The sequence below is a fragment of the Coenobita brevimanus genome, chromosome 33 (genome assembly GCF_032717465.1).
Source record: "Coenobita brevimanus isolate Jiangsu-jjx chromosome 33, ASM3271746v2, whole genome shotgun sequence".
NCBI classification, from domain to species: Eukaryota; Metazoa; Arthropoda; class Malacostraca; order Decapoda; family Coenobitidae; genus Coenobita; species Coenobita brevimanus.
The window spans coordinates 41,586,870-41,609,196 of NC_136986.1; the positions used below are offsets into that span (position 1 = coordinate 41,586,870).

General features: G+C 40.4%; 1 protein-coding gene across 3 annotated transcripts in view; it reads left to right on the plus strand.

The window, feature by feature from the left end:
- The window catches only part of LOC145395742 (uncharacterized), a 33,942-nt gene extending 18,980 nt beyond the window's left edge, over nt 1-14,962 (plus strand). The window contains exons 2-5 of one of the 3 annotated variants that reach the window (XM_080269280.1): nt 5,851-6,546; nt 13,102-13,358; nt 13,503-13,866; nt 14,307-14,962. In XM_080269280.1, coding sequence (XP_080125406.1) covers nt 5,851-6,546; nt 13,102-13,358; nt 13,503-13,866; nt 14,307-14,946 — 1,957 coding nt within the window. In that variant the 3' untranslated portion in view covers nt 14,947-14,962. Of the gene's footprint in view, nt 1-5,850; nt 6,547-13,101; nt 13,867-14,306 lie in introns of all 3 variants that reach the window. The other 2 variants (XM_080269281.1, XM_080269279.1) reach the window with 2 other exon arrangements.
- The last annotated feature ends 7,365 nt before the right edge of the window (nt 14,963-22,327 follow it).

Consider the following 22,327-nt stretch of genomic DNA (forward strand, 5'->3'; position numbering starts at 1 on the left):
ACAGTCGTCAAAAGCAATAAGATATCCGTTATATACTTAACAACAATGAAATTTTCGTAGGAAGGTAAAGATATGAGTCAACAAAGTATTGTGACAGTCCAAGTCAAGGTCAACATTCGAACAATTCCTTTAAATCTCCGACATTCCTTAATATAGCAGAAAATTAAGGAAACCTGCTAAATCTAAGCATTAGTATAATACACATTTAAATTATAAGATCAGTCCTCATCTTTAAAACGTACCAAAACTCTGAATAATTAAAAATTCCAACGAAAAGACAAGTTCTGCGGGGAGGGAGGTTTGAAACAATCGTGAAATTCAAAGTTGGCTAAAGGAAAACTATTTCATTGTATCTCCTCTATTATCACAGTAAGGACTGATCTCAAATTTTAAATGTGTTATATCAACGCCTAGATTTAGCAGGTTTCCTTAATTTTCTGTTATATTAAGGAGTGTCGGAGATTTAAAGTTGTTCGAATGCTAACCTTGACTTGGACTGCTATAATACTTTGTTGACTCATATCTCTACCTTCCTACGAAAATTTCATTGTTGTTAAGTATATAACGGATATCTTATTGCTTTTGACGACTGTACTTTCGACAAATTCAGTATCACATCTGATAATAAAGAGAGTACCGGTATATGCAACAACGAAATCGAACAACCACCTCCAGCCAATCAGAATCTCGGCGGGATCACTGTTGCCATACATCCCTGGCCAGATTAATTGGTATGAGGTATAGTTAAGGTGATGACTGTATAATATAACCTAACTGTCATCATCAGCATAATCATTTTAAGAACCTCATCAAATTTCATGCAACCCCGAGTTAGTATTCAAGGTGTTGGATTAGACTAGATGAATGTAGACAGACTATAGCAAATTTCACTCACCTTCGTCCACTTACTATTATTTTCGTCGATCAAGCTAGAGAGCTCAAAGGCAAGAGAAGCAGAGAAAGTTAAAGTGCAGTCGATGTGAACCAACCTTGGCATTTCCAACACAGTACAATCAGCCAGTTTCACAATGGAGGGCATGTAAGGCTGAAGTATGGACATTTATACCTTATGATGGTAATATGATGAAATAAGGAGTGCAGTAGGTCATCAAATACCACAAATTGTAGGCACACTGTATAGCCTGTCGGCAATGGCATACCTAGGATTTTTTTAATGGGGTGGCCAAGAGATGGCCAAGCTCACTTACAGTGTGGCCCGTGGAAATCTCTTCAGAGTAAGTCCAGAAGTATTCCCCGAAAGTTCGGAGAGGCAATCTGCCCAGGCATCTTCTGGGTTGGCCAGGGTGGCCCTGGCCAACCCTCTGGCTACCGGAAACAATAAAAGTGTGATACCGGTATGTGAACAATAAACCCCAACTACCTCTCGGATTTCAAACTGTTCATGGGTCACATCCGGATAACCCACCAGACCACGCTTTGTCGGCTATATGGTTACCATCCCACGTAGCAGGTTATACGGTTTTCTGGAAAGTCCTAATTTACACTGAGTGAGCTAAAACAACTAGGAATTGATAACTCATTTAATTTGCATGCGATAATGAACTGGTAAAGAATAATTGAAGTTAGGTTTGGCATGAGTCAGTGTGACATACTCTCTCTTACGTGGCCTAAAATTTGCATCGTTCCTTCTTCAGCACTTAGTTGTAACAAAATATTAACCCTAAAATAAGTTGCTAGCCACGAAGAAGTGTTATGAAAAAGATGTAGAGTCCCAATACAGTCTTTAACTGCCAATGAACTACGTGAAATGAGCTACAAAAGGACGGATATCTGAGACGTTAAAATAAAAAAGATACAGACAGCTTCCTGACACGAAATAATCAGTATATATTAGTTGGAAGAGGGACAAGGCTAGCTAGTCTCTCTCTCTCTCTCTTGTGACTCAGTCTCAGCTGAATAACACTGACTGACAGTTGAAATAAAATAACAATCTTACAAGGCACCGTAATATAGCACCCCGGCTCCTTTTAGCCTACTATCTATCTATCTATTTACTCCATATCCTGACGCCGCAATCCTGTTAGGGGTAGCCACAAACAAATCGCCTCCATGTCGCCCTATCCCCTGTCAATTCCCTGCCCTCCCCTCAACTCACACACCTCTCTACTCCATCTTTCCATCTCATTCTCGGTCTCCCTCTCCATGACACTCACATACACTCCTAGTTAGTCTCTTACCCACCGTCCCCCCAACTTACATCCCCCTCTCTCATACACTTCTCCATTCCATCCCTCCATCTCTCTCTCGGTCACCCCTCCCTGTCCTCCTCTCCAACTCGTTCTCGGTCTTCCCCTCCCTCCCCCCCCCACCTCACTCACTCTCCTCGTTAGTCTCTCTCCTATAACTTAGAAAAAAAAAAAAAGGCCGAGCGTAAGGTGTAAAATGCTGTACAATTAGCGGGCATGAGAAGGGAAAGATTGAAAATAATACATGTCGGGAGAAAAATAAAGGTGAGTGAGTGAGAGAGAGAGAGAGAGAGAGAATGCAAGGACACAGACCAAGGACTGTGGGATCGGACAGTGTTGGTAAGTTGAGTTATACGGTACTGTAGGTGACGTGGGTGACCGTAATGCCTCTCCCTGTGCGATTTATTTTGTATATTACACCATAACATTCGCTTGTATGCTTGTTAGATCGTTTTAATATCAACACTTACCATCAAAGTTATAAGAGAATACTGAGGTGTAATGTACAGAATAAATCGCTAAGAAAGAGGTGTTAAACTCTCCCAAGTCACTCTGAACAATAAATGTGGGTATAATCCATCTCAGGAAGAATTTAGGGGTTGGGATGTGAAGGGCGTGCAAACCAAGTGCTATGTATCATCCTTCTATTGCAAGACGCCTTAATCCCGTAAGGGGTGGCCACAGACAAAACGCCTCCAAGTCGCCCTGTCCCCCGCCATTTCACTGCCCTGCTCCCAGCTCACTCCCCCCTCTCATATCGCTCTCCACTCCATCCCTTCATCTCATCTTTGGCCTCCCCCTCCCTCTCCCCCCCTTCACATCACTCACATACACTCTTCTCGTCAGTCTCTCACTCTCCATCCTCTCCACATGGCCAAACCACCTCAACGTGTTTCTCCTAACGCTTCCTATCACATCCACATCTACACCACAACGCTCCTTCACTTCCTCATTTGTCAGTCTTGTCTCTCCATGTGACTCCACATTTACTAAAATACATAAACTATTGCATTTCTCTTTGCTTATATTACTGCACTTAATAAGCAGGTAAATTGAGTGTACATTTTCATTTTTCGACTTTAAGTGTAATAGGTGGTTTCTTGTAAGGAATCACCCCTCCCCCTTGTACACAGTGCTTGATCCAGTCATGTTCTATTTGACCAATTTTAGGGACTGAAATAAATTGAACTGAACTGAATAATACGTTAGCACCAGACAACCAACGCTACATGACACTAAGTTAAATATAAGGAAACAGCACGAGTAAGAAACGGTAATAGGAAGGAAACAGCAGTAAAAGAAATAGTATAACCAGTAGGGCAGTATTAACACGAGAAGCACTGAAATTAAAGACAGGTTAGCATATTACGTTGTTTATATGATCCTTCAGTCCAAGTATGTAGCCTAATTTTCATTGTAATATTGTTTCGAGTACAATTTCCTTCAGTGTAGGATAATTTTTGAGGTGGATGCATTAGTTTTCATTAACCTCTTCACCAGCGGGTCCTCTTGGTGGGAAAAAAAAAAAAAATAATCTATATACTACTAGATCCTTTTCTCTAACTTGGCCCAGATTTTCGTCCTTTTACAGCTAACTGCATGTAGCTCAGTGGCAGAAAGACATTACCAAGGTTTTACATCCCTTCCACAACACTTCTTCGTGACTAACATAGCATTAAAATATTACCACAACGCGGCATTCAAGACGGAGATTGCAATTTGGGGGCCAAGACAGAGAAATGAGTATAGTAGCTGCAAGAAAATTAATAACGTACCCGGGCTTATCATTCTAACCCAGTTTGTCTTACTAAGGATAAAAGATTTAATTAAGAGCACTGTGATAATGGTTAGGAGTACTGCGACCTCAGAAAAGGAAGCAGTCTGTAAATTTGCCTAGTTTATCATTACTTACTGTTTTCGTTGTAGCTTCGTCACTTGGAAGGGGTGTGTCCAAAGTTCGGCGAGCTATACTAACTTATGCAATACCATAATTCTTCCCTCATGCTCCACGACTTTCTTCATTTCTAGATCTACCTGGAGCTTTCTGCCTTCCCCCTCGAGAGTTGGCTTATCGGAGAAGGAAGGAATGGTGAAAAAAAAATGAAAAGACACTACCCATGCGAAACTTGTAAATTTTCTCCTTCTTCTGTATCGACGCCAGGTTTTCCCGCGTCTTTCCTTTACATCGGCATAACTTCCCTTTATTTACGGTACTTAATAAACGAAAATAAGACCGAAAATTATTTTAAAAATCAATTTCCATCTTTCGAGGTAAACCACAAATTGCGGTTCTACCTCTCCCTCCTGCATTATAAGAAGTACAAGACCACCTGCAATACAAGAAATGTAACTGATGTCCTTATTAGGGTGGCCAGACAGACCGGTTTTTAAGCTCCTGCCCTCCGCCCCGCGCAACTACTAGCTCATTTTCTGTACAGTACCTAGTTGTCTTAAGGGATTTTATGATCTTCCACATCATTAACTCATACACACGTTAAGGAGAGGGTGATCAAGGATGAGGGACTGATGGGGTGGAGGGGTATATGAATGAAGATGGTGCGAGTTGGAAAGAGGGCAAACCTGATGGCACAGGGCAGGGTAACATGGAGGCAATTTTTTCATGGTCACCCTGTCTGGGCAAATGGCAAGATATTGGTAGACACTTTAGGTATAGAAACGTGCACAGTGTTTCACTGGTTAATTAAAGGTATCCAAAGCCACACTTGCATGTGATTGTAGCGCAGCAACATTTTTTTCCTTCTTTTAAGTACGATGCATATTTTGGTTGTTTGCACGGCATGTTTGGGATACCTGTATCTGCTCTTAGTAAAACAGTTCATTGCTGATAAGTAAAAGCTTCTTCAATTGAGCAAATTGTAACTGAATTGATCCTACCACCTGTGCAGGAATGAGAGACTGACTAGGAGTGTATAAGGTAAAATGGCTGGAAGGAGAAGAGGAAGACTGTGAACGAAGGCGTGATAAGGTGCAAGAAATGTTGGGGAGGGTGGTGGTGAGTTGTGAAGTGTTAATGAGTAGGGATTGATGACAAATTAATGGAGGTCCCTTTGCTGTGGCCATTCCTTAAGACGTGGTGCCAGATACTGAAATATACTCCTTTTACTCTTTCTTGGCCTACGATTGTCATCTCTCTATCTTGAATGCTGAATTGTAACACTAGAATATGATGCTAACCATGAAGGAGTGCTATGGAAAGGGAGTACAACCATAGCACTCTCTCGTCGGGTCACTAAGCTGCATGAAATAATCTGCAAAAGAATGAATATCTGGGCCAAGTCAAGGGGAACTTTTTTTTTTTTGGGGGGGTGGGGGTGGGGGGTGGGGGGGTGGACTGGCAAATCCATACCAAACAGTGTCATTTTGTAGGTTAAGGAAGTGGCCATCCAAATCTAAATATGGCACATAATATACTAATATCAGGGGGGCTGAACCTAATTCCCTGCTTTTGCCCTTTTAAGATACAGTATACAAAAATGGGGCATATATGGAAAGTATTCTCTCTCCCTTTTCCCAAGGGAGAGAGGGGGAAATTCCACAACAGCCACAAGTGTATTTGATCGTACTGTTACACTACACTTTGATTATGTCCTTATTGCTTTAGTAATTCCTTTATCATTTTCAGATTGCTGGTGTGTGTGTTGTGTGGTGTTGCGGTAAGCCAGGATGCCGCTGCAGGTATTGACTACTATGACTACTACGATGAGGCGGGTGCGGCTCCTGTGGCCCAGACTGGTACTGGGGACTTGGTGGAAGGTGATGTCCCTCTTGATGCCGTCCCAGTAACAGAAGTACCAGCTGAGTCCACCACCAGCACCACCACCCCCTCAACGCAGAAACCCAAACGCACGCGACTGGTGTCCCTGCGTAAGACCCCCAGGAGGAAGTCATCAGGAGGGGGAAGGCGGCTTTCCTTGAACGCAGACCGTACCACCACCACCACCGAGGCATCTGCTAGTCCTGATGAACCAGCCGCCAGAGGACGCAGCAGTGGACGTGGAAACACATCACTCCGACGTCGACCATCCTCCAGGCGAGGCAGCAATACCCAGACCACTGAGACCGAGACCACACCAGAAGAAGGGCCCGCCACATCCCGGTTCCCATCCCGACGAGGTTCCCGACCATCTCGCACCCAGACCAGTCAAGCTACCACTGGCACCTCTTCGTCCCGTCGCTCCTCCTCTCGCACCTCTGACACTGCCACCACCGAGGCCACCGACGCCACAACCCATCGCTTTGGTGGGCGCCGCTTCAACTCCCGCCGGACCTCCTCCAACACTGACAATGACCCCGAGTCAGCCACCACAGCAGCACCAAGGTTTGCTCGTGGACGTAGATTCTAGGGTAGCACTTGAAGTGGTTTTGGAGAATTTATAACACATCTTCCTAAGTGATATACAATTTACATAACACCCCAGTATCTTCTTGTATAGTGTTGATACAAAGCATGTCGACATTAAAACGATATAAATAACAAACAAAAGACTGTTAAGGTGCACTATGCAAAATAAATCACTAAGGAAGAGTGCCACAAAGCCTTCCATGCAACCTACAACACAGACCATAGTTTCAAGAGTTATTAATAAATCACTAAGGAAGAGTGCCACAAAGCCTTCCATGCAACCTACAACACAGACCATAGTTTCAAGAGTTATTTTCTTGTGTATTCTGTGCTTTTCATGGTGCCAAACATCTTTCAGGCATTGCATCTTCCCATACATCACACTTTACACCTCTCACCTCCATTGACGGTTGTAAATATAATGGTTCTTTTGATTTCACAATACTATATAACATTGGCAAGATCTGTATACAGTTTTCATTGCAGCTGACAACATTTACTCTTCTGGCTCACAAGGAATATCATTTACACAACATGCAGTATTCATTTCACAATAACCATTAAAAAAATCTGCAATAGAAGGAACTGAAGTGAATTTTCATGGTCCTGAATAAGATATGGGAAGAAAATTATAGGCTTTCATGCATTGTACATTTCATTCTCCCACAAGGTATTAACATGAAGTACCATAATCAAAACATTGAAATTTTGCCACTACTCGATACTTCAGCATGAAATTACTCCATGTACACATACACACACACACACACACACACACACACACACACATCCTTCACATATCTATCTTTAACAATATAAAAGACTGTCCATTAATCAGACATACAGTACTCCTCTTCCATTTACTATACAGCATTGGATGTCCTCTCTTTCTCCAACAATTCTGCTTCTCTTTGTCAACTTTTGTAAGAAGTAGAATTTAGATCTTTTCTTATTACCCTTGCATTTACTATATCTGTTTATGCATTGTTCTTGAAGTCCAATTTCAGTATTTTAGTTTCTACCTTCCATATACTAAGTTGCATGTAAAACAGTATTTCGTTTTAATAAAATTGTTGTCAGTAGTTTCAATCTTATTTCTACTCCTCATGAAAGGTGAATGACAAAGGGAATGTTGTGAATGTAGAGACTAACGACCTGCATGATTTAGCATGAGTAACTGGTACTGTATAGAGTGGTTCATACATTGTGCCCCTATGTGTGCTGTTGGGGTGGCTCAGTCTGCTGGTATGGGGAGAATAGACATTTTGGCCACTTCATAAAACTGTTAACCATGCAATCAGTGAATCAAATCAACCATGCAATCAGTGAATCAAATCAACTGTGCAATCAGTGAATCAAATCAACCATGCAATCAGTGAATAAAATCAACCGTGCAATCAGTGAATAAAATCAACCATGCAATCAGTGAATAAAATCAACCGTGCAATCAGTGAATAAAATCAACCATGCAATCAGTGAATAAAATCAACCGTGCAATCAGTGAATAAAAATCAGACACTAATGTATGAAAATTTGAAAAGGGTTATGGGAAACAGAAAACGATGCAGGTAAACATCGATAACACCAACTAAGCCATAGGGCGGTCCTTATAAAAACTGCCCTTACTCTTGGCTATCATTTGTGTGTTGCAAGAACGGCTCTGGCAATGTTATCAGTGTTCACCCTGTATCATATACTCATTCCCTGTTCCCACTGCCACACCCACACCAGCAGACTGATTCATTCCCACTGCCCATAAGATACCAACAGCTGAGTGTCTAGTGGGGTGCTACTTATGAACCACCCTCTATATAACCATCTTGAATGTACAGGCTGGCAAAATAAACTAAAATTGGACTCAGACGAACATTACGACAGTTACAGAAAACACTACAATAGATACATTTAACATTACGACAAATACACCATATCAGACTACTGTATCTGTTTATCATCTACTCCTTTACTGCCTCATCAGATGCATAAGGGGAGAGCTTGGTTACTTAGTCCAGGCATATAAACTGAGTGACCAGTTGCCTGCCCATGGATGGTATTATCTGAGATGGTCACTTACAGTCATCTGAAAGTAGTATTGCATCAAGTGAATGGATGGTGGATGTTCCACCTACCACTACAGTAATACAACACTACTATAACTTCATAAATATTAAGACAACTACAACAAAGCAAACTGCAGAAGCTAGCAACATCATTTCATAGGAGACAAAGTTTGTTTACATACAAGTCTTATTTCCTCTGTCCATTCCTCTAGAGTGTATAGCAAGTCCTTGTTACATTTTTTTTTTTTTTTTTAAATAAGCTGTCATTTTTGGCACAATTTTGCCATCAAGACCATAGTTAATTACTGAAAGAATGTCCAAGTCCCACTGATACCTAAAAACCAGATTATGTTCCTTTCAATTTAATTACAGTGACATTTGCAACAAGGACTCCCTATACTGTACTGTGAAATGTCTAACTGAACAAGTGCTAGGACAAAGCACTTGATGAATAAATCCAGTTACATCAGACCGAATTAGTTTACTCAAACATTATTCCACAGCCAAACAAACTACTGTATTAGTGTATCAAACAGTTAGTTATGAAAAGTAGTTATAAACCTTTTCACAAGTCAATAGTAAGTACAATTCCAAGATGTGCTGAATTTACCAAAAGGGTTTAAATATACAGTTCAGTGCTGCATGGTATTTACACATCACTGGGTGACAGAACTGCATACCATCATATTTTTTATGACGATATAAAGTTTTTAGTCTGAATTTAAAAACTCAGTGGGACACATTTCACTGTACATAAACACTTGGTCACTTCTCACATGACATGACTCTCTCTACTACTGCTTGCTTCTTTGGAATGAGCAACTAAAAACTGCTGCCAGTAAGTAATCTACAGTAGCCTAATGTAGTGACCTTACAGCCTGCCAAAAGAAGAAAAACTAATACCATGTTTTTTCAGTAACAGTCAAATTAGCTCCAATCACTTAAATTTTTTCCTCACTGCCATGTAACTCCAATAGAATAATTTTTTCCTGACTTCTATACAACTCCAATAGCATAATTTTTTCTCAACTGTCAAGTAACTCAAATTGCATAATTTTTTCCTGACTGCCATATTGCACAAACGACTGGGAAATAAAGAGGACAGAGAGACACAAGTTCCAGCTCCGATCTCTTTTGTCATTGGAACTAAGAGACCTGAAACTCCTGTATCTGTGAAGGGAGGTGGGGGTCACAGCATCCCTAAAGAGTAACATGGACAGGCACAAGGAAGGATTTCAGATCTTCTACTACCACTCCTCTTAGTTACTTCATACAAATTACTGGGAATATGAGGGTATGCTCCCTTCTCCTGTATCCTCACGTGAAATGGCATCTGCTTTTTCAGTTCTGTGAGACTGCTGGTTCACTGTATAGTGTGTAAATGGCTTCTAAATGCTCAGGGTTCTAGCAAGGAAGGGGTAGCTTAAATGTAGAAAATACAGAGAAACTTGCATATCACTACAGAATATCCACAGAAAGTTGCATATCATTACCAAATACACAGAGAAAGATGCAAATCACTACAAAGCATACAGAGAAAGTTGCAAATCACTACAGAATATCCAGAGAAAGTTGCAAATCACTATAGAATACCCAGAGAAAGTTGCAAATCAGTACAAAGCATACAGAGAAAGTTGCAAATCACTACAACTCATACAGAAAGAAGTTGCAAATCAGTACAAAACATAGAGCTGCAAATCCCTACAAAACATAGACAGAGAGCTGCAAATCGGTACAAAGCATTGAGAAAGTTGCAAATCAGTACAAAACATACAGAGAAAGTTGCAAATCACTACAAAGCACACAGAGAAAGTTGCAATCACGTCAAAATATCCAGAAAAAGTTGCAAATAACTACAAAGTGTAAAGAAAATTGCAAATCACCACAGAGCATATAAAGAAAGTTGCACATGACTACTTAACATCCATGGAAACCTGCAGATCACAACTCCCTCTTCTTTCACTAGAGACAAAAATCTAAGGAGACTCACAGGTACAATTTCCCTGCCCACTAAACCTTTCCATACAAGGCCTGACAACACAAATGCTGGGCAGCAGGGTCACCACATCAGGGAGATTTCCAAGATAGTCTAGTGGCTTCAATGTCCCAGTTCATGCGATGACCTTAAATATTTACAAGTTCAGTCCCCAGGAAGTAACTTTTTTTTTTTTTTTTTTTTTTTTTTTTTTTTTTTTTTATATAAATGACCATGTAATACCACCAGCAGAGGTATGAGAAAGCTAGCCATCTCCGCACTGAACAATTGTAGTGTAGGGGGCCTTATAACATAAGGAAGTAATATGGAAATGACTATTACCATTATTGTTTACTATCACACAAACAGCGCCAGAATTTTCCTTCAGTGCCTTATCTCTCATCTCTCTCACTCTCTCTCCCCCCTCTGTCTCTCTCTGTCCCTCTTCTCTCTGTCTGTCTCTCTCTCTCTCTTTCAAGATCATTCCTTACTGCAACAGGGCCACTCATAATTAATTATTCTCTTCAGTCTGAGAATTCCTAAAATGTGTAGAATCATCCGGGGGCAAGAAGAATAAAATATACAGTATATGACATCCTCAGGCTGAATGGGTTAATGGTGACTACTACTGTATCTCTAGCCTCATATGGACTCCTCAAAGCTAAATACACTCATATGGAGGTAACAAAAATGAGACAGGGAAGATATCATTAGGCTGGAGTAGTTAACCATGTGGCTTTGGATGAATAGCAGGAAGTTAAATTGTCAGGTGTTAGTGGTATCAACACTCTCAGGCTCCTATCACCCACATCCAGCTGAACAAAATAATCTGGCATTAACTGGAATGGAATAATAGAGCTTTCTTGACCATGACAGGGTTAAAAGACAAAGTTCTTTATCCTAAGCTGAAACAAAATCAAAATACTGTATTTCAATTTCATTTTTTTTTTTCCCCTACTGCCAGATATTATTTGGCTTCAAAATACCTCTGAAATGGCATGTGTTAATGAAGGTAATATCTAATTTCACAAGTTCAATATGTCACCTCTGAACTGAACATATTTATCTTACTGTAGCAAGAATGAAAAAAATACATAACTGGATTGAAGAGGTTAGCATCTCTGGAGGGGCAGGCATCTCTGAGACAAACAAAATCATCTAATGCAAGCTAGAATAAAATACAGAGTTTATATATCACCCAGTCCAGTGTTACCCCATCAGCAGCCTAGGGGTCCAGCTCTTGGGCTGCTCAGTCCAGACACTGAAGGTGAAAGTGACCAGTGGGGTGGATCTTTCCTCAGAAGGAAAATGCTGTAATTCCATTCAAATTTAGAAAGACTCCTCACAATAATAAGTATTCCATTCATATTTAGAACGACTCCTCACAATGATAAGATAAGGATGGCTTTACTTAACCCCTCCAATTTACAAACTCAACTGAATATAATCACCCAGAGACTGAAAGAATACAGTCAAAAGTATATCAATGTAATACAGGGTTAATGCACTCATTATAGTTTCCTTCTGTCTAGTCTACCAACAAATGATTTTACTCATCCCAGAAGATGCCTGACATAACGAATAAGCTTATAACTATCTTCAGTACCAATTCTCCATGGAACATAAAATTTAAAAACACCTCATCATGCTGAATGGTTAATCAACTATGCATCTATTCCAATTGCTCTTTTAAGCCACTGGACCACTAGCATTACTTAACTAAGCTAACAGCCTATGGTACCTGATATATACAGTATTGCATATCATCATTAATCATCATCATCATTCATCATCACCATCACCATCACTGTTTTTTTTTTTTTTCCCCCCCCACTAAAGGATAGGGTGAAGTAGTACCCAGACACAAAATGAAAGACCTGTCAACAGTAAGTCCACTGAAATAGGTCAGGCAATCATTTAAACTATCATTCAGTCTACAGAATCCTGGCTCCTCCTCACAAGCCTAAACATCTGATACAATACTATATGGAAATGTTCGAGGCTAACTTTATGGTATTACATTCACATCATCATCATCGTTTTTCATCCTTCTGTTCCGATATTCAAACTGGGGTTGGATGTGCGATGGCTTTTCTCCACTGCTTCCTACCCTGGATTAAATCTTCTCCAATACCCAGTCTTACATTCACATAAAATTTGTAATTACAGTAAAGAGGTTCTACAGATAACATAAAATTACCAACATCATAACACAAAGCTCAACCCTTAAGTGGCATATTTAAATTAACCACAGCTTCCTGGAAAGTATCGCTTAATGTGGAGACGTATAAGAATGAAAGTGGTTCGAGATGGGAGGACGACATGGAGGCACTTTGTTCATAGTCACCTCCTCTGGGTTTATGGCATCACATAATTGATAGATACATATAGACAGTTAAAAAGATAGGTATAGATTGATAGATATAGACTGATAGATAATATAGTAATTCATAGTCAGCAAAATACTCTTCTGATTCTCGTCATTCACTTTGACAGAGGGCCCCTTCGAAACCAGTCAGGGAGGAAGTTGAACTCCAGGAGGAAACGCCCAGGAGGTTTCCGCTTCAACCGCCCCAGGCCCACCACACCCGAACCTACCACAACTACCACCACTACCACCACCTCCACCACCACCATCACAACTACAACTACTACACCTCCTCCAACAACCACAAGTACTACAACCACTACTACACCTCCTCCAACTACCACAAGTACTACAGCCACTACTACACCTCCTCCAACTACCACAAGTACTACAACCACTTCTTCTACTACTCCATCTCCTCCCATTTTTGACTTAGATGAGCCACTGAATGATTACTTTTATGAGTATATCTATTATGATTATGATCTTGATGCAAATGACCCACTTATCTATGAACTCACCACCACAGAACCAACCCAGCCACCCACACCTGCACCAACCCAAGAACCAGTTGCGACAAACCCTCCCACACCTGCTCCCACTACCACACCTGTCCCTACTACTACTACCTCACTGCCCACACCTCCTCCAACCACCCCACCCCCTACACCTGCCCCCACTCAGCCACCCACAACCACCCCCATACCCGTCCCTACCCCACCTCCCACTCGAGCCCCTGTGCTACGAGCCACGGTGCCCCCCAGATCAACTAGACCACGTCCTTCCCCAAGACCCGTTCGAATCAGGACCCCAGAGCCTGAGACCACCACAGCGGCTACCACCAACCCTCCTCCACCCACCACCACCAGAGCCACCCGACGAGGTTCATCCAGGTATGGCAAAATACAGTACTTTCTTTGATTTACACATTAACAACATTTCTAAACAGCACCAAGTATCAACCATTGGTCTCTGCCAGAAATAGCTTATCACTGAATTGCAATATATACTGTGTTTTAACTCAAACACTAAAATACTTCCATATACATTAAGTCCTAGTAATAAATTGACTTTCTGGGGGTTCTGCAGCTATGAAATTCCTCAGTAAATCACAGAAAAAACTGTGTATTAAAGTTCCTTTGCTACTAACAAAACCTATTAACCAGTTCCTCCAGTTTACAATCATATCTGTATGAAGAAAGTATGTTAGACAACAGCCTTGGCATACAACAACAACTGACTATGTTATACCTATTCAGTTAATTTACTTAAGAACAGCTGGATAAGTAACAGTTTTCAATTCTAGGAAAAACTAATGATGCTGTGCTTGCAGATATTCAGCACCCAAGCCTCCCTCACATCCAATTATTGAGGAAGTGGATCAGAGTGGCTTTGATAGTGATATATTTGCTCCACCGCTCTCTCCAGCAGTCAAGTCCACCACCAAGACTGAAGCCAGCACTCCAGTCCAGACTGAGCCCCCTGTTGGAGCCAGAACTGATACCAGTACTCCTCAGCATACCAGGATTGACACAACTTCTAGCACCGGGACTACTGCCCGGCGGACTAGAATTGACACAACTTCGAACAACAGGATAAGTAGACCAGCAGGAACAAGAATAAGTCTCCCATCCTCTGACGACACTGGGCGTTCAGATACAGCACGGAGGCCAGTCACAGAAGCCCCCGATGCCCCAACCACGACCAGCAAGTATCCTAGACCTTACTATGGTCCGGCCAACATACAGTACTCCGGGGGTGACGTGGTGATCACGGAGATAGGTACTGTGGAGGACACCCCACTGGATGAAGTGCGGAGGATACTTGGTGGTCTGGGCAGTCGTAGGAGAGGGCTTATGAGACCTGAGGAGAAACCTGTCAATAAGAAGGCTGAACCTGGTAGACACAAGAAGCCTGTGATTGACCCAGACACTTATGATGATTATTATGATTATTATGAATATGAATACTAGATGCGTACTTCAGTCTAGGTATGGCCAACAAATAAATCATTATCAGTAAATACAGATAGCCACAGAGAAAGGCACATGAACATCCCTCAGACTTTCATGATACGACTACTGCACTGTTTATACAGTATATTAGTGTGATTGGGAGGTTTGTGCTTGTTTCCCTTGTAACTATTAGAATTTATTTATATTGTGTATATATACACACACACAATGTACTGTACAGTGATATACTTATAAGTTAAACTTTGTAAGTTTTTCAAACACTTATAAGTTATTATGCAATACATGTGGTGCAGAACCAGGCTAACATATATTTTTATAACTGTACATGAAATTCTTTACAACAATGAATCATATAGAAAAGTAACTGGGCATTTAACATGTATATAAAATACAGCAGTGTTACAAGAAATTTCCAGCTAGTAGTTTAGACCGAGTGCCAATATTTTGGCTGCCATGTACAGTTTGTAGCACTACTACACTGTCCACGTTAGCTTGGCCTAAAATTGCCATCTCTCCACTGGGAATACCGAGCTGTAACAAAGGGCTAACACAACAACATGTGCTAGTCATGAAGAAGTGCATTGAAAATTATGTACAGCCGTAGTACTGTATTGTCTTATTCAGCCACGAGTTTTGGGAAGTAATTCGTAAACGGAAGTAAGTTTCAGCCAAGTTAAGGTGGACAAACTGTACCAGTGCCTTCTCCTCATGTAAGTGCTTTACCCAATACCTTAATGTGATATATAAGCCAACAATATTTATGTATTATATGTTTAAATAAGAACAAATGCTAAGCTTCTATTTTATTTGCTCACTCATGTGATATGTGGCATTGTTTTCATAAAGGCATGAAAATAATAAATAAATAAATAAATATAGAAGTCCAATAACATTTACACATGCTCTGCTGTAGTTCTCTTTTTTTGGCTGCTGTGTGTATCTGAAAGGGGTATTTGGAGTTACATGAAGGGACAGACAGACATATGGGGAAGTTCAGGAGAGTTATGATGTTATGTTGATGACGAAGAACTAAAAATTGCTTAAGAGAAATAGCCTGAGATGGTTTAGCCATGTGGAGAGAATCAAGAAAGAGAGTGAGTGCATGTGACAGAGGTGGAGAGGAAGACCAAGGAAGAGGTGGAGGGAGAGAGGTAGAGAGGAACCAATTATCAAGGTGGAGGGAAAGGTGGAGAAGGATCAAGGATGAGGGAGAGGGAGAGAGAAGGATCAAGGATGAGGTGGAGGGAGAGGGGAAGAGAGGGACCAAGGATAAGGTGGAGGGATTGGATGGATAGGTATATGAAAGTGGTGTGAGGAGGAGAGAGGGATGCCTGATAGTGGAGAACAGGGTGGCATGGAGCAAATTTTTTTATAGCCAACCCCTTCAGGACTAAGGCATCTGGTTATAGACAGACATATAGACAGGTAGGTACACAGGAAGATAAACATGGATAGACAGATACACAGATAAATAAATGGACAGACTGACAGACAGACACTTCATATCAACAGGGATTAAAACATCATGACTCAATATACACATATATTTACCATTCACTTACAGTAATTTCAATATGGAACACATTTTGGCTACGAGAGAAAACCCAAGGAATTCAGCCGACATAAGATTTGAATTAGCCTCTCCACTACAAAGACAGATTCCCGTAATTCATTCTTGCCATTCCCAAATAATTATATATTAGGAAAGGGAGTAGTGAAGAGGTTAATGATGGCTTTATGTAACTCCCTCCATTTGAAAAAAGAAAAAAATAAATAAAAAATAAAACAGGTTAGGGATAGGAAGGATAAATTTGAAAAAAGTATCATTGTAGTGAAGAGGTTAATTAAGATCCATTTATCTGTAGAAGCAAATACATACGGCTTCACTCCTACACCTTATTAAAAAAAATAATAATTAAAAAAAAAAAGTAACTAACAAGATATTTATACAAACAGAATGACCCTACTCCAAACTAAGTGCAAGTAAGCAAGAAAATGAACTACTGTACAGAATATGCCTACTTAGCCGCCCCTACGATGACGAGTGGTTCCTTTCATCCTTGCTACCTCACGACAATTTTACCCAGCCCAGGATGTGCTTTTCAAAATGGATGGGTTAGATTTTGCTTCCATTAACCTCTTCACTATTAAGAATCTTTCCTAAACATGAATAAAATTGTCTGGAAGTAGGCAAGAATATAAACTGATATCCTCTACCTGATGCTTTTTTATATTCTGTTTTTGCTGTCCCCAGGTAATTTTCCTTCTCAGCAGACAAATTTCAAAATGGAGAGTTAAATAAAGCCTCCATTAACCTCTACAGTACCAGGGAGCTTGACTGAATAGAATAAAATCACCTGGGAGCAGCAAGAACTGTATATAAACTGTCCTCTGTCTAAAAGGGGCAAAATATGAAATGATCGGAATATGCAAATTTCCTTGGCTTTCACCCTAACCGTATTATTTGAGTCAATAACTGAACTGTTTACAATGACCATCAGCTGATCACCAAAATGTCAAAACTGCAGCAGAAACAGCAGGAATGGTCACAATCTCACCAAATTTGGGCAGATTCAGTAAGTTTTAAAAGGGGAGGGGGGGGGGCCTGATATTTTATTTACAAACTGCAGTGGTGAGAAATTGCAAAGGGAGGGTTACAATACAATTTTTTCCATACCTCCTGATGACTAAGCTTTATAGTTACGTGTCTATACTAACAAAGGGCATTTTTTTTTTATTCCCCTTTCTGGCAACATTTTAAAAAGCTGGATGTCATTATTGTTGTGACCCCATCATCTTCTAGACGCTGACCCCGTCTTAAGAGGTGGGGCATACACACCCCCTCTGGATAAGCCACTGTCTATTCATTTTAATAAGTTTCTCCCTCCTTCAACCTCTCAGAAAATTTACATCATCATCATCATCATTATTATTATTATTATGACACTTTTTCCACCTAACTATAAGCTGAGAATTATAGAGTGGGTGAAAAATAAGAATGCCCCCCCTCTGGATATGCCATCAAAATTCTTTCCTCAATTCCTCCCTCCCTCTGCTATGAGAAAACTTAAACTATCATCATCATAAACCTTTTCCCATCTAAGGAAGAGATGAAAACCAGGACCCCTCCACTCCCTCTCCTTGAATCTGCCACTATTCACTATCTTTGCTCCTCTCTCTCTCCATGTTTAAGAAAATGTACATCATCTTCATCTTCCTAACCTTTTTTCATGCCTAAACAAGGGCAAAACTGATATGGCATTGTTTCTCCTTCCCAATTTTGTGCTAATAATAATACTAACTCTTTAATATGAGGCAAAAGTATGATAGTTTTTACACATTTAAAACTGTAAGGGATAAGTGTGAAGTACTGTAGCCATCCCCTATATCAAAGTGAGATATTTTTCAGTCTGTTCACACTACCTCCGCCGATTTCATTCACCCTGAGACTTCCTTTTTCTACTATTTATTTTTCGAACTGGAGGGGTTAGACAGTGCCTTCGTAATAAGAATCTGGTCTTTCACTTCTCAAATAATCCTTCCTCTACATTTGCTACGCTTAGGAAGTTAATTTGGCCTAGCACAGGATGATGGAGTGGAGAGGTGTATGAGCAGGGGAGGGGTATAAGTATGGGTGGAGGGGAGCAAAATGGCAGGGGACAGGGTGACATGGAAGCTATTTGTTTGTGGCCACCCTTTACCGGAATAAGGCATCTGGCAATAGATAGACAGACAGATAGATTGAATGATAGATATAAACAAATGGAGAGATAGATGACAGAAAGAGACAGACAGAAATAAACAAGATGGTTTTAACCAATCAATAAAAATCCTACTTACTACCAACTAAAAATTTGTTGCAACTTACAAATTGAAAGACAGCTCTAACCCCTCCAGCATAAAATCTCTCTCCTCGGCTGACTAAAATAATGGAGGCAGCATGAATAAAACAAAAACAACATCACTGGATACAGGGGAATAAAACCGAGTACGAATACCATGGTCCATCGTCTTTGGCCTAAACTATACTAAATTTAACAGACTTCAACAATTTATCAACAACTTATTTACCACCTATGAGATTATGTCACGTACACTATAACACTTTTAAATTATAGGGATTCCATATTTATCTACTGTATTTCACTTAGACAAGGTACTGGTATAATCTTTTTTTTTTAAATCAATGAAACACTTTTACATAAAACTCTTAATTTTAATCGTAATCTTTAACGGTGTCTGTGTTTGAGATGGGTCAGCATTAATGGTAAAGTCAGGGAATCAACTATTCTCTCTACTGTATATCACTTAGACAAGGAATATACTGTACATTTTTTTTTTTTACCAATGATGGAGACTTTTATATATATATATATATATCTCTTAATTTAAACAGTAATCTTAAACTGTGTGTGTGTGGAAGATGGATCAGGATTTACATCAGTCAAGGAATCAACAATTTTTTCAGTTTTATCCAAAGAATGTTTAAAATCAACAAAACAACTAAAGACTAACTCCACTAGTGCATCCCCAATGGTTCAACTTGTCCACTACGTACTCACCAAACCCTCAGTAGAAAATGGAAATAGCAAATCCCATATTATCCTGTCAAGATCTATGGGCCCAAAGTTAGGGTACCTTAGCCCAGTACAGTGCATTTAAGGACAGATATTGTCTACTTTCACTTGATAGTTAAAATAGTAAAAAAGGGTTCTAGTCACCTCTTGGGGATCAAACATATAAGAACAGGTATTCAGTCTACTTCAACTGATGGTCTTATATGATAAAAAAAAAAAAGACTCCAGGTGAGAAGTGTGAACAGTGGGGGTAGGGCTGTTTGAGGCAGATTGAAAAAGACCTGGGATGAGGTCATAGTGGGTGGCCTCATGGATAAGAGACTGAATAGGGAGGCTGCCAGAGTCTGAGCAGCAAGGATAGCCACAATTAGGTGACTATGGTCAACACATGCAAGCATGTTGGAGTCTTTATAAACATCCCGATACAAGTCAACTCTCGGGGGATCAAACATATGTGAGGCCATCACTCCATAAGGGCGTGCTATCCACTAGACCACCAGATGTCTTTGGAAAATACACAATTCCCTGACTACAAGCCCTGGTGACATTGCCATGATGCAGTATTATTAACATTATGCATTAGTATTTCTCCCTAAATACCTGATGGGGAATGGAATGTCTAATCACAAACTCTCATTCAAAGCCAGAGAAAAAATCAGTTCTTCTTATATGTCTGTATGTAGAAAATATAAACCAAGAGAAAAATATACAGAAAAACAGATACAAACGGCAAAAATAACATTTAAAAAAAAAAGGAGGCTAATAACAAGGACTTTATGTACCAACTGTGGCTATGGAGGTGTTGGGAGGGGGTTTCTAGGCTCTAGGTATTCAAGGCGAGATGAGGAAGCAGCAGCATCATTCACATTCGTTATAGTAATGCTCCTTTATTCCTGTCTTCCATTACTCCATCCATTCACCCAATCAACTAATTTTCCACTATTCTATCCATCCATCCAATCATCCAAGTCTCCATTATTCCATCCATCTATCCAGTCAACTAATTCTCCGTTATCCCAACCATCCATCCACTCATCCAAGTACAGTATCCATTATTTCATCCACTCAGCCTTTACGCAATTCAACATTATTCCTAAAACTGCAAAAATGTGGCATAGCGACTTTAACGAAACAAAGACTCCTACTCCTTCTGTGCCTGGTTGATGGCCAAGTGTAGTCAGATTAGGGTTATGTGACTAGTAACCAAGGAGACTCAGTCTTACCTCATAACAAAGGTTCATTGAATTCAACATAACCAATACTAAAAATTCGTTATGGAGTGGCCCAGTTCCCTCCAGTGAAAAGAAACTAACTAGGGCAGCAAATCATTTTCAACATTTGTTCCTTTATAACACTCTTACATAACCCTCACCTCTCAAAATTATGGTGTTCAATTATTGTCATTGTGGCCCCAGGATTATCTGATTGTGAACTCAGTGGACTGCAGGCTGGAGTTGTCATTCTCCTCCAGTCCACCATCCTCCTTTCAGGTAATAGAAAGGACGCTGAGGGGCATTTATGAAACCGGGCAGTGGAACCGTCTGGTTATACTGATGCCACCACATGAAGACATCACTCTCTAGCACGTTGCATGTACTTATTCCAGTATTTCATTATTGTCATTAAATCATGTCATTAAAAATCTATCTACTGCCAGACGCCTTAATCCTGTAAGGGGTGGCCACAAACAAACCACCCACATGTCCTGTCCCCCACCATTTCACCCCCTTGCTTCCAGCCCACACCCGTCTCTCTCACATACCTCTCCACTCCTTCCCTCCATCTCATCCTTGGCCTCCCCCTCCCTCTCCCCCCCTCCACCTCACTCACATACACTCTCCTCGTCAGTCTCTTGCTCTCCATTAAAAATAAGTCAACAGATGGAAGGGATTCAAAATAGAGAGAAATACTGTACTTGAGATGGCTAAACATTCTGGTATATTGAGACCCTCTTCTTTATGATGGGTTCTTGACAGTTCCAGAGGATATTGTTCAGCTTAGGAAAATTTGTGTTGCATTTGGGACAGACATGTTCTCCAATAACCCACACAGTAAAATAACATCCTTTTATAAACTGCTACTCTCCCTGCCTTCAGATAATTATATTTTTGGAAAGAACTCTCATACTATACCTATACTCTCTTCACACTGACTTGGCCCAAATTGTATCCTCTTGTAGCTTACACTGCATAGCTCTGTGGCTGAAAAAGACAATATAACTCTACATCCTCTCCACAAAATACTACAGCTCTACATCTTTTCCACACAGTACAGTACTACAGTTCTACATCCTTTCCACAGCAGTTCTTTGTAGCTAGCATCATAGCCTAGTGCTAATTTAGTGTTACAACACAGCATTCAAGATGGAGAGGCAGCAATTTTAGGTCAGGTTAGAGTAAAAAGAACACAAGAGTTATATTTATGAAGTCTTTTAGTGGGGTGGCAGTCAACACTCAGGAATAATGGTCCACTTCAGACCAAAAAGTACAAGCCTCATTTCCACCAAACATGATAATATAAGTGCTTCGAACTGTCAACAATCAGCAATCATTTCCACTTCAGTCTCATTTCCACCAAACACCATCATTCATTTGGTTAGACAGATAGAAAAGTGGTCTGGAAGGGAATGGTATTATGCTGATATGACATGACTGTGGAGTAGAGGGTTGGATGACTGGGAATGGAGTGACAGCAGTAATTTTTCAAACCCTTGCAAGAGGAACGGTTAAAGATCTTTCATACGACAAATTTAAGGTGTGAATCACGGCCTGAGTTAAATACTGTACTATTATCACTGAACT